Source organism: Pangasianodon hypophthalmus, chromosome 9 (genome assembly GCF_027358585.1).
Source record: "Pangasianodon hypophthalmus isolate fPanHyp1 chromosome 9, fPanHyp1.pri, whole genome shotgun sequence".
Taxonomy (NCBI): Eukaryota; Metazoa; Chordata; class Actinopteri; order Siluriformes; family Pangasiidae; genus Pangasianodon; species Pangasianodon hypophthalmus.
The window spans coordinates 22,557,305-22,570,906 of record NC_069718.1 but is presented as its reverse complement, the minus strand read 5'-3'; the positions used below and the strand labels follow the sequence as shown (position 1 = coordinate 22,570,906).

Here is a 13,602-nt window from a genome sequence, read left to right as displayed (position 1 = left end):
AGAAACATAGCTTACTCTTTTGTCAAGAGTGATCGAAAACCATTTTTAATGATGTTTGTTGATTGAAAACCATTTTTAATGATGTTTCATTGGTTTAGGCCATGACTTTCTTCTACAATTTAATATGGATGGAATCTTATCCAAATTCATCATCACCATATTCTAACACATTAGACTCAGTAAAATTGACTATGTACTAAGGAGTTGGCCAAAGAAACATTCAGAAAATCTTTATTATTTTCCAAATCCATAACCAAATTTTTGGTAAAATTCAGTATGAAATTAAGTAATAATCACAGTAGAAAACCACTACTATGAGGCAAGTAAAATTTCAGCAATTATTTTTTGTGGTAGCAGTATAACACACACAAAAAATAAACATCAACATCGATCTCTAAAATTATTACAAAAACAGTGCACTAAGAAAATGTCTCTGCATAACCACTAGTAGGCCTATGTTTTTTTATTCCTCTGCTTATTAAGATATTTCAACAAAACAAGATTTAATGCACATAAAATCCAAACGTGCATCATTGAACCATAGTTGTTCAGTGTTTCATGCATTTGTTCATGTATCCGTAATATCCCTTCATTTTTCATTGTTGAATTGAAATTATTGTATTCTAAGACTGTCCCTGTTAACCTGAACCAAGCCTTGGGACATGTTTGGTAATTTGGGACATGTTGAAATTAAATTACAAACATATGTATATAACTAATAACTAAAAGTATACTTAGTTTGTTACAGCAGTACATATTATGTACTATATATGCATCAATATATCAGTCTTGACAATTTTACATTGAACTTTTTATTTTATAAAAACCTTTCTCTGGGATATAATTTTTTATTTCTGACCTAAATTATACAGTTAGTTGCTTTAACTATAGTCATATCCACTTTTTAAATTTATTTTATAGGTCAACTATTAGTTCCAGAAGAATTTGGCCTTAAATGGAAGATGGATGCACCCACTGAAACATGTCTGCAGACTCCGCTCAATCGCCAGGACCAGTGCCAGAAACAGGTATAAACTATCATTACATTTAAAGAGTTTCATTCCCAACCCTAATAATAATTTCAATCAGTTATCATTTAAAAATAATCTGTCTGTTGATTTCTATGTAATAATCTGTGTGTTGATTATTTAATAATAATCTCTGTGGTGATTTTTAATCCTTCACAGACAAACAAATGTGAAGAACTGCTTTACCACCCCGCATTCAAAAGCTGCCATAAATTGCTGCCCACAAGTGTGTATTTGGAAGCATGTCATAAAGACCTGTGTCAGTGCAACAGCAGTCAGAATACTTGCCTATGTGACACAATATCAGAGTTCTCACGTCAGTGTGCGCATGCTGGGGGCAAACCAGGGAACTGGAGATCCAACGAGTTCTGTGGTATGTTACTATAATAACTGAAATAACAACGAATGAATGTAGGTGTAATATACAGTGGAGTAGTGAAAACCAAGATCTAGCTGAAAATCAAGAACAAGAAGGGAATGGTTTATCATAAGCACAAATAACTCCATAGACACAGCAATCAGTGACAGATAAATGCAAAGATAACACAAGAAAGCATGAACAATCATAGAACAGTCCCAGGAGGTTTAGAGAATTACACTCAGTAATCTTCAGATACACTTCAATAACCTTCAATGTCTAGTGAAGGTGAAAAAACCTCACCGCAGCCACAAAGAGATGATAGGAGTCTATCACTAGCTCCATTTGTAGTCATAAGCTGTTACACAGATAGCTCCAGTGTGTACATGAGAGCCGAAATGTGCATGAGGTGAGAAGAAGAAAGTGAATATTTCATATTTATATCAAATTCTACATCATGCCGCATCTATATGAATTTGTGCACAAGAAGGTATCCAGGTAATGGTCACTGCCACTGATGGTAAGGAGGGATTAAATAGAACAATATTTATTTATTTATTAAGGTGCTAATGCTGTCTGGTGTTTTTTTTTCCTGTGTAGGAATAAAGTGTCCATCAAGCATGGTGCACAGTGAGTGTGGAAGTCCATGTACAGACACCTGCTCTAACCAGGAGGGGACCCAAATCTGTGCAGATCACTGTGTGGATGGATGTGTCTGTCCACCTGGTAAGACTTTGCTAATGAGCAGCCATAAGCTCTCTCTCTCTCTCTCTCTCTCTCTCTCACACACACACACACACACACACACAAACACGTACACACATGCACACACACTTCAATCAGGCAACAAGCCCCATACCAAGTTCTCTTTGGTATCCTGTAGAGTGCATGAGCAAAAGTTTTCACCCAGTCCTGTTATTACTGATCAAAGTTTGGTCTGGGTTACATGATTTGATTCAAGTTACATGAGATGGTTTAGTCAGCCTGACCAGAAGCCATCATGGCTACCAAGGTGCAGGAGATGCTGAGCATCTGATAAAACTGGCAAAACCAATGTGGTAAAATCGACTAAACCATCTCAGGTAACTTGAACCAATGCAGAAAACTTTTACTCATGCCCCCTACAGGATACCGAAGAGAACATATCTCTTTGTTATGTACTTGTTTTTGTGAATCTGTTTCCTTATTTAATCCATTCAACGTTCAGTGCAATTTTCTTTGGCCACCCCTTCATTTGGCCACCCCTTCATGGATTGAGCTGTTTACCATTAAGGGTTGAGAAATTGAACTAATTTCTTCTTCAGATGTACTTATAGTATTGGGGAGAAATCTACTGTGCCTGCATCCATTAAAAAACAAAAATACTGCTAAATGCTAAGATCATACTATTTAATTAATAATTATATATGTAAGAATGTTTTTAGTAATAAAGGGTATATTTTAATTAAATATGCTTTCTAGTTACCATAGCCAGTTCAGGAACTTATATAAATTCACAATTATCTCTTTGTATAGGAACTGTGCTAGATGACATTGAGAACACTGGCTGCATCTCTGTTGATGAATGCCCCTGTACTCACAATGGCAAAACCTATCAACCAGGAAAATCCTTTAAGAGGACTTGTCAAGAATGGTAATTACACCCACTGCTGCCATGGTTTGGGTCAACTTGTCCTGGGTCAATGCAAAGCTACACAAAATTATTTTGACTGATCACATTTTAATATAGATAGGAGTGGTCTCTTCTATAATGACAAAGCTTAACACAGCATAAGAGAGCATATACATACACACACACACACACACACACACACACACACACGTACATACATACTTACATACATACATATATAAATGGACCATGCCCAAAATGACAAAATATAAATATTAATAAGCTTTCAGTGGCCTCAACAACAAATCACTGGTCATGAAATTAACAATAATTTAAAAAATATAGATAAAGGAAGTTAGAATGGGAAGCTTTTCTTTTTGATTTCTTTAAATGTTTAAGCCTTGTGGTCCTTGATGGGCTGCATCAGGTGTGGCAGATAACCAAATAATGACTAATCTTTTAAGAAAAAAAAAAACATCCCAGAAGATATTTTTTGGAAAATTTACAGCTAGACATGTGTTAGTTTGAAGTTTACATCAAACATTTTAATCATGATCATGATTTTACCTTTGTGTACAAGAAGACTATACAAATGAATTTCCCTGTTTCTAGCTTTTCCCCAAACAAAAGTAAACAAGTAAATGGTGGCACAGGAGCTCTCAGGAGTGCAATTATTTAATTCTGACCAATGATTTGTTGTTAAGACCATTAAAAGCTTCATATTTGCCATTTTTGGCTTGGCCCTTTGTTTTTGTTTTTTTTTTTTTGCCCAGGAGTGTATATGGACTTTTTGTGGACACACCTCACACCCGACCATCACACCCGCATGCTTTCTGTACATGTCGCTCCAGATTAAATTCAGTCTTTGCTGTTATAACATCCACTCTTCTGGGAAGGAATGTGGCTGTGGGGATTTGTGCTCAAATTAGTGAAGTCAGGCGCTGATGTTGGGTGAGGAGGTCTGGGGCGCAGTCAGTGTTCCAGTTCATCGGGGATGAGGTCAGGGCTCTGTGCAGGACACTTGAGTTCTTCCACTTCAACCTTGGTTTGGACTAGGTTCCTTAGTTTCAGTGAAGGGAAACTGTAATGCTACAGCATTCAAAGACATTCTATACAATTGTGTGTTTCCAACTTTGTGGCAACAGTGAGGAAGGCAAATATGCAAATAGACAAGAGAGATATGTGTGTGATGGTCAGGTGATGGTCCACAAACCTTTGGCCATATAGTATATTTTATGGATATACACTATATACCTTTTTAAAGTGTGTTTTTATTTTAATGTCTGTAAATTTTGTGCAGTGTCTGTTCAAAAGGGCGGTGGAATTGCATTACTCTGGACTGCCCTGGCACCTGCTCTTTGCTGGGAGGGTCTCATGTTATCACATATGATGGCAAATCTTACAGCTTCCATGGAAACTGCGATTATGTTCTTTCCAAGGTCACTGCCACTAAGCCTATTTAAAAACTAGAACTGTCACTCATATACCAAAATGCTCTCTGTAATGTTTTCACTCGTGCAGAAGTTGTAAGTTGTAAGATGTGGACAAATAGTGATATAAGATGTAGGCATTGTGATAGCATTTTAAAAATGTTTTTTCTTTACAGCATAACAATAGTGATGTGACTGTGTTGGTGCATCTGGCACAGTGTGGTCTGACACAGAGTGAAACATGTCTGACTTCTGTGAAGTTCATCGTCTCAAAATACACTGTAAGCACTTCAAATTATCAAAAGGTTTATGGTCAGCTGTTATATTTTTTATGATTAGGGTATCTTAAATCTGTGAGCTTTTATGATTAATGCATCTTAAATCTGTGAGGTGCTGGGTACCACACTGGACTGAATAGGTGTGAATATGTCTATGTACACAGCTACTATACCCTTGGTGGGAAATTGAGAGGAAGGTTGAAATAATTGCTTTAGAAAATCAGCTTGGGTACCAGGTATATTATCCTGAAGACATGGGAGTGACTTTAGATTAGTGTAATCAGTTTAACCTTTTGGAAAAACTGTGCGCAAAGCACAATTTTATGCTTCTAGCTTATTTTTCAGCCCTTTTATTACAAGCATCATGATAGTTTTTAACTACAACAGTATAAAATACACCATTCATGCTATATTATGCATAGCAAAATAGGACATGTGCTATACCTCAACTTTATAGACTCGAACAAGCAGCAAAAATGCCTGTGCCTTGCTGAATCCAACCTGCAAGCCCTAAAAAGCAGAACAATTTTATGTCCTATTAAATACAGCTTTTTGTCTATTTTGAGTACATTTATTTGAGTCTAAAAGGGTTTTATATACTCCCAAAAAAAGGATCTGTGTCTTGTAACAATAGTTGTAACTATCTTTTTGGTGCCATATGCAACATACATGATCAGGTTCTTTTAGGGTGCTATTAAGAGCCATGTTTTCTTAATTGTGCTTGTTAATTTTTTTTTTCATTATTTTGATATCCCGTTTCATGATATGATCATATTTATTTTTCACCATGTTACTCAGATCAAACGTTATGTATATTCCATACACATGCATAGATTTGCATGTGGCTGGACCAAAGAATCGATTCTGAAAATAAGAAAAGAGAATAAGAAGAAGAAGAAGAGGCCAAGCAGAGTGCCACTTTGGCACCACAAATGACACCAATGTTTTGTCCTCCCTTGGGAAATGGTCAAAACTTTGGTTTTCAAGCTAAATGGTCTAGCTTTCAAGTTTTGTGTAGATGCAAAGAAGTACTGCAGATATATGACCTCACATCATTTTTGGCTACTTTGCCATCAATGTCTGTCATGTTATACTGCAGAATTCAAAGGCAATATATTACTTTAAAGCAGCAGTGTCCAAGGAATCACAATGGCAAAGGAATTATGATTTTAGATCAAGTAGTTTTGGAATTATGAGCACTTTTATGATTTTGTTATTACAGCACGACACAAATATGGTCGGGCTGCCTCAAGACAGGGCATACTATAAAAGTAATGGGAAAAATCACATTTTTCCTGATTATAGCACCACCCAGCACCACTCAGCAAAAGTTAATAGAATCTCTCAGGACCTCATTCTTGAGACATAGTCAAACTTCCAGTTTTGCATAATGGCAGAAAAATCGAAATGGTGGATGGAAAATTTTTGCATTGAGGTGACTCAGCATTATGTCAGAAATCAGATGACACAAGAATTATGAATTTATTCCAAATGGTTCAAGAGTAAAAAGCAAAATGTTCCTTAATGCTCTAATGACATGAATTTTTTGGGCAGCCTGGGGGTAATAATAATAACATTGACATTACATGAGACATTAGACTTCAGAGTAGTTGTTGTAAATTGTGTGTTTTTAACTGAAAATCAGTAATATTAGATTAACTACTAGTACAGCAGCTCAGACAACTTAAACATGTAAGTTTTATTAAAAAAACAGTTTTCAAAACGCAATATTATTTTCACGAATGTTTAAAACAGTTCAGAGTTTAAAACAGTCTAGTGGAATGGCTTTTATATTTTAGGCCTAAATTTATATATTTTTATATTATGTATAACTCTTATGTATAACTACTTTTTTGGTTAACATGTCCACATACATATATTTAATAATCCTTCTCAATTTCTCATACACAGGTTACTATCACAGCCAGTGGCAATGTACTTATAAATGAAGTTGCAACCAAGCTTCCAATTTTTACTGGTGGGTTTTTAGAAAGTAATTTTTGCCTTATGATAAAATTTGTAGTTTTAACTTGTCTATATTTATTACTACTATGTAAGTAGTGTTCTGTAACTTTTTTCAGGTCAAGTGACAATCTTCAAGCCTTCTACATTCTTTATTATTGCGCAGACACCTAGTATTCAGATTGTCATTCAGCTCGTTCCAGTTATGCAGGTGTACTTGGAAGTCAGCTCAGAACAAAAGGGAACACTGAGCGGTATGCTTCCATTAACATCTGGAGCTTTATGAATATCTTTCCTCTTTTTTTATCTGTTGAAAGCTTCCAGGACTAATACATGTTCTTCTCTTAGGTCTGTGCGGGAACTTTAATGACATGCAGAGAGATGATTTTAAGACAGAATCAGGTCTCATAGAGGGGACTGCCACAACATTCGCCAGCACATGGAAGGCCATGCTATGTCAAGATTTGAGTACTAGTTTCTCTGACCCCTGTAGTATGAGTGTGCAAAAAGGTACAAACCTCAAACCTTCAGAACATATCAGTGGGCAACAAAAGTTAAAAGAAAGTGCTTCATAAAACCCTTTTAAAACTTTTATCCAATTTCAGTTTAAAATTCTCTTTCAGAGAAGTATGCCAAAGAATGGTGTGAGATGCTCAGTAATCCAGCAGGACCTTTTTCTCCCTGTCATTTTGAACTCAACCCGAAGGATTACGTACAGGTATGTTTTGACCTGTCAGTTCTTTTATGAAAAGTTGGTGACCACTTAAGAATACTAAATGCTCAATTATATTGCCTATTTTTCTCTAGAGATGCATATATGATGCATGTGCCTGTGCCCAAAGTGAGGAGTGCATGTGTGCTGCTGTGTCTTCCTATGTTCATGCATGTGCTGCCAGAGGAGTAAAGCTGACAGGTTGGAGAGGTAACATGTGCAGTAAGTATTATTTTTATTTTTAATAAACAAACAAACAAACAAATATATAATCAATTAATAAATAAATAAATAATCTGATTGTGAAGCCAACAGCTTGCTATGAAAAGCATTTACAAACATTTACAGTAGCTAAAGACTGACTGAAAGCTTGCTCAAATACAATGTGAATAAAAATGTTGTGACTGCAAGTATACTTTCCACTATTCCCACTTTAAATGTTTCCACTATTTCCACTTCAGAAGATACCTTTAGATGCCTTCATCAGATGCCTCAAATGCTTTTGACATCTTTCAAAAACATAATAATTAGATATGAATGATCTATATTACACCACGGTTTGTAGAAATGTACCTTGTCGGGGAATAAGAGAAGTAAAATTTATTTATGTATAATCTTAATTTTTTCAGTTTGAAGGTTAGTTTTTATTTTTCCTTACAAAGATCATCATCCTAAAGAAACAAGTCAATTACTGTTTGGGTTTGAAGAGTGGATTAATTTTACAACATTGTACATTTGGCTTTTTCCTGGCTTTTTTAGTGGTTTTTTTATCACCAGGATTTCAATTTCAGTACTTTTTTTTGACTCTATTACAAATAAAGTAGCCAACAATCACATTTAACAGAATAATGGTGTCATTTTTGAGTTTCTCTTCCAAAAGCAAAAAACAAAACAACAACAACAACAAAAAAAACTTACACTATGATAATGTTTTGTGCAGACACATTCACAAAGAATTGTCCAGGCAATATGAAGTACTCCTATAACCAGACCAGCTGTAGGAAGACCTGCCGCTCTCTAAGTGAAAACGACCGTACCTGCTTTTTGTCCCATACACCTGTGGATGGTTGTGGCTGTCCCGAGAACACTTACCTCAATGACATGAATGTGTGTGTGCCTTCCTCCGACTGTCCCTGTTACGTCAACAATGAGGTTGTGGCCCCCATGCAGGTCATCAGCCAGGCTGGAGCTACATGGTAAAAAAATGTGACTTTGAACAGTGGTTCTATGTATACAGTTAAAGCTTTTGATGAATTCAGAGAGGATTAAGCATGACTGTCTGATTTTATCTTGCTTTTCCACAGCACTTGCAGAGATGGCACACTACACTGCACTGGACATAAGGAAATTACTAGTGAGCCTTAATTTCCTATTTTTACGCTTTCTACTAATCCAATAACTTGGTTAATCTTTTGGAATAGATACTGTTTCATTGTGTGTTCAATTTTGTATTAGCCTGCACAGCTCCTATGGTCTACTTCAACTGTTTGGATGCTGAACCTGGACAAAAAGGAACAGAGTGCCAGAAAAGCTGCCAGACCTCGGACTCAAATCAGTGTGTAAGTGAATCAACAGATACAGCTGGCTGAATAAATACATTCAGTAGTTGGGTGTGTGGGTGGATGGAAGGATAGATAGATCATTGATCGTGACACTTTTACTCTTATTTTCTTATTTTATATCTTGATGCCTATAGATAAAATATCATGTCTTGTGCATCAGTGCTTTCAGCCATGCCTTTTATCAAATGTGAACAAACAAATGTTTTGAAGCCAAGAAGTCACATTTATGAAAGCTTTTAATGATTAAAATAAAATTCATCCTTACCAACTTGTATATTAATATTTATCAATATACAAATTACGATGAATTCTGAGTTGATTTTTTTGTTTTTCGTTTAAATGCCAAGTTAGCCTGATGACAGTTTCCTTCATCACACACAATTACATTCGACTACGTGCTGATGTGGTTTAGCTCTCGCTTCATCTCTACCTAAAGAGAATGATGCAGCAGGGCTTTAGTCCTTTAGACTGTCCAGCTCTCTCACCTCCTCATTTGTACACTCCACTCAAACAGATCAGGTTGCAAAGCTTCAACTTTCATGCGAATACCGCTGTTAATGCCATTATACTCATCATCTCGTAGATCAGTAACTAGATGAGTGAGTCTCTGCTGAAACTAAGCACAACTGCACAGTATATCTGTATTACAATCTGGAACGTTTGCTGTCTCCACTACTTCTACTCTTTAAAATGACCCTGAAAGTTGCTGGGAAAAGGTGTTTTTTTTTAATCTAACAGCAAAATCTGACTACTTATGTTTGAGACAGCTGAAAATGTTTATACTATTAAACACCATTACAACTGTGCTAGCAATTCCCCTTGTTGTGTCATAGTGGCACACAACCATCTACTTCTCATGGGAATAACAGTAATACAGCAGAATTTTTAAAAATTAGCACTGGAATCACTAAACACATCACAAATATTTCAATATAAACATATTCAATCTTTATAAACACATTTAACATATTTAAACTATATTTCATTTAAAAATATGTCTTGAGTTACATATTAACATATAAAAGATGTTTGACAAACCCTCAATCTGACATTTATATAAATCTATTTTTATAAATCTGGCATTTATATAAATAATTAATATAAATCATTAAAAGAGCATTTTAAGGTAGTTTAATATATTCAGGCTAGTTTGACGTGGTTTGATATATGGGATTACTGTATTTTGTGTTTGTTTTCTTACAACTCGTAATGGACACTTATGTACTATCTTACCAAGTACAAGGGCAAAGTGTTTGTGTATGAGTGTTTGTGTGTGCGTTGGGTGGGTATGTTATAATGCAATTAATATTTTTAAAAATATTTTAATTATCCCCTGTGTGGTTTGGGCCGCAGACAAGCACACAGTGTGTATCAGGGTGTGTATGTCCTGATGGTCTACTGGCTGATGGGCAAGGAGGGTGTGTGAAAGAAGAGCACTGTCCATGTGTTCATAATGGAGTGTTTTACAAACCTGGAAAGACTGTAAATGCAGACTGCAACAGCTGGTAAGAAAAGCATGGTTAATACAGTGGATTTTCTAAGGAGATTATAATGAATAGTGGTTATGGTGTATGCTGTGTTAAATCCACACTTTAACTAAGCCTAGGTGTCTATAATTTTATAAGTATCTATAAGTATCATTAGGTTAACCAGAACACTTATGGTCATTTCAGCACTTGTCAAAACAGAAAGTGGATCTGCACAAAAAAGGAATGTCACAGAATGTGTACTATTTACGGTGACAGTCATTACGTTAGTTTTGATGGTAGGAGATATACTTTCAACGGCAACTGTGAATATACCCTGGCCCAGGTATGTTGTCTATTATTTTGCACTTCCAACTCTTTTATCAACAAAAGCCTGAAAATCATAAAACGTTCATTATTTCTTATAAATTATGTATACATAATCAAAAAATATTAAATAAATACAAAATCACGATGGTGGTTAACAATTAGCAAAGTAAACTGAGACTTTAACTTTCATGATTTGAAATATTAGGACTTAATGACTCAAATTAGCACCGCAGTAGTAAATGATTGAACACTAAAAAGTGTAGGAGTAAATGTCACTAATTATAGAACACTGAAAACTATAGGGGTTGCGATGGTGATTTGACTGACATTAGAGTGAGATGTCATTTTGACAAATTCTCCATTTGAATGGAGAATCTCCATTCTCCATTTGTTTCTCACGTAATGTAATTTCTGAATATCTTGCTCGATTGATATTTAGGAAACCATTTAGTGAATGTTCTTACCCTACCGTGCATGATGTCATGAGCTATTGTCTAATACCTTTTTCACAAAATCATACATTCATGTAAAACAATGCGAAAGAACCTGTCAGATGACTGAGCATAGCTTCTTTATTATGCTGCTTTGGTAATTTGTCATAATTGTTGTCATTTATATTAACTGTCACATAGACATGCCTAAGTGAAACTTAAGGTTGGCTTTGTAGAACAGTTGATGTCATTGAGTATTTTCATCACGTGCTATATCAAACTACCACATTTAACAATGGCTAATCTTCACAGGACTACTGCGGCAACAGCAACAGTGGTTCATTCCGCATCATCACAGAAAATATCCCCTGTGGCACCACTGGAACCACTTGCTCCAAATCTATTAAAATCTTTTTGGGGGTGAGGTTATCATATACATATATTTTATAGTATCATTTAACTCATCGTCATCATGTTAACTAAATACAGTGGATGTAAAAAGTCTACACACCCATGTTAAACCTGCCAGTTTTTGTGGTGTAAAAAATGAACCCAAGATAAACCATGTCAGATCTTTTTCTACCTTTACTGTAATATGCTGAACCTATACTGTAACAGGCATGTGTAGAATTTGTATATCCGCTGAATGCAATGTAACCCATTTTAATAAAAATGAGTATAACTTACTAATAACTGAGTATAAGTCTGTGCTGAACCTTTAATACTAGTCATTGCAAAGTTTGCTAGATCGCTAATAACCCTGAAATTTGAAATTTGTCATTGAATTCATATAGAACAAACAGTTGCTACTGTCAGAGGAGAATATAAAATCTGTGCATCATGATAATGGCACAGAGATCCCTTATAAAATACATTCTGTGGGGATATACTTGGTTATTGAGGCTGAAAATAGTCTCATCATGTTTTGGGATAAGAAGACAAGTCTAATGGTCAAACTCGGGCCCTCATTTAAGGCAAGTAATAAAATATTTAATTCATGCCTATTCTTACGCAATGATTTCCTGTTTAATTCATTTATTTATTTATTTATTTTATCTCATTAATAAGCATTAGTATAATTAATTCAGCATTAATACATAACAACGCATTAATAATCTACTGTGCTCATTCTTTTTTGTATTTCTTCTCATCAATCTTTAGGGCAAAGTGTGCGGACTTTGTGGCAATTATGATGGAGACTGGAATAATGATTTTATGACTCGTGGTGGTGAGGAAGTGGCTCAGCCAACTGAATTTGGAAACAGCTGGAGAGTTTCTGCTACATGCCCCGAAGCCAGTATCTTCAGCCCCTGCAGTATGAGACCTTACCGGCAGGCCTGGGCCATAAAACAATGCAGCATTCTCAAGAGTGATGTCTTTAGAACGTGTCACTCAGTAGTAAGTAATCTGATGAGAGAGAGAGAGAGAGAGAGAGAGAGAGAAATGAATGGTTGTAAGGTTTTGCACTAATGTTTCTTAATCCTATTTGTAGAAGACCCATGCATTTCACAGTTCGGGCAAAAGCACAATTTACTGGTCCAACAACAGTGTGTAATTTTGTTGGGTGCAGTTTTTTTACAGTTTATATTTGCTACGTTTATAGACAGAAAAGAACATGTTTGTTCTGATATGGTTGGAGCAGCACAGCAAAGCGCGTCACGCGCTTTGCTGTGCTGCTCCAACCATATCAGAACAACCATATCAGAACAAACATGTTCTTTTCAGGGGCAGAGCAAATCCCACTTTGGTCCCTTTTGGCCCCTTACGAGACCTCCTTTGAATGCAAATGTAACATCGAGACACAAGGCTATTTCAACCAACTCCTAATTAAACATAACTGAGTGAAATATTTATGTGTAAGAAATAAGAGTAAACAATAAGAAATGATTTAGCTTATACAGGCATTTTGTCCTGATGTGCTCACAGTTGTCAGCCACCCAGTTATTTCTGTTTGTCAAAATTTTGCCCTTGCCTTTGTCCGTCTGTGTCAGTATGCGTTACTGTGCCTTGCCCCCTGTCAATATTGATCATGACCTTTTTTGGATCTCTGTATTAGCCTGATATCAGTATCATTGATGTCTGGCCTGTCATTAAATGAAATCCAATTGTATAAAATCACAAAGGTTGTCATTTTAGATTCTGTACTATGAATACGAAACCTTTGTAGTTGTCTCAGATCATGATCATGAATACGAACCACTGGTTAAATTCTATAATTCATTCTTCTTTTTAAATAATCCCACTCAGGTGGACCCAACTCAATATTACGATGCCTGTGTGCAAGACACATGTGCCTGTGATGCTGGTGGAGACTGTGAGTGTTTCTGCACTGCAGTGGCAGCGTATGCTGCAGCATGCAGTAGGCAAGAAGTCTGCATATTGTGGCGGAGCCCAACCATTTGCCGTGAGTCTCAGCAAAGAAAACAATATTAG

The 13,602-nt window shown here is 35.9% G+C and overlaps 1 protein-coding gene across 1 annotated transcript in view; it reads left to right on the top strand.

Annotated features, from left to right (window-relative positions):
• Positions 1–13,602, top strand: part of LOC113529882 (mucin-5B) — a 45,393-nt gene that overhangs the window by 4,527 nt on the left and 27,264 nt on the right. The window contains exons 7-26 of the mRNA XM_053237015.1: positions 922–1,028; positions 1,188–1,401; positions 1,987–2,112; positions 2,902–3,019; positions 4,299–4,437; positions 4,605–4,709; positions 6,618–6,684; positions 6,788–6,922; positions 7,017–7,178; positions 7,292–7,386; positions 7,476–7,602; positions 8,321–8,576; positions 8,685–8,734; positions 8,836–8,939; positions 10,296–10,447; positions 10,616–10,754; positions 11,482–11,589; positions 11,964–12,143; positions 12,331–12,567; positions 13,417–13,573. Coding sequence (XP_053092990.1) covers positions 922–1,028; positions 1,188–1,401; positions 1,987–2,112; positions 2,902–3,019; positions 4,299–4,437; positions 4,605–4,709; positions 6,618–6,684; positions 6,788–6,922; positions 7,017–7,178; positions 7,292–7,386; positions 7,476–7,602; positions 8,321–8,576; positions 8,685–8,734; positions 8,836–8,939; positions 10,296–10,447; positions 10,616–10,754; positions 11,482–11,589; positions 11,964–12,143; positions 12,331–12,567; positions 13,417–13,573 — 2,778 coding nt within the window. The remainder of the gene's footprint in view (positions 1–921; positions 1,029–1,187; positions 1,402–1,986; positions 2,113–2,901; positions 3,020–4,298; positions 4,438–4,604; positions 4,710–6,617; positions 6,685–6,787; positions 6,923–7,016; positions 7,179–7,291; positions 7,387–7,475; positions 7,603–8,320; positions 8,577–8,684; positions 8,735–8,835; positions 8,940–10,295; positions 10,448–10,615; positions 10,755–11,481; positions 11,590–11,963; positions 12,144–12,330; positions 12,568–13,416; positions 13,574–13,602) is intronic.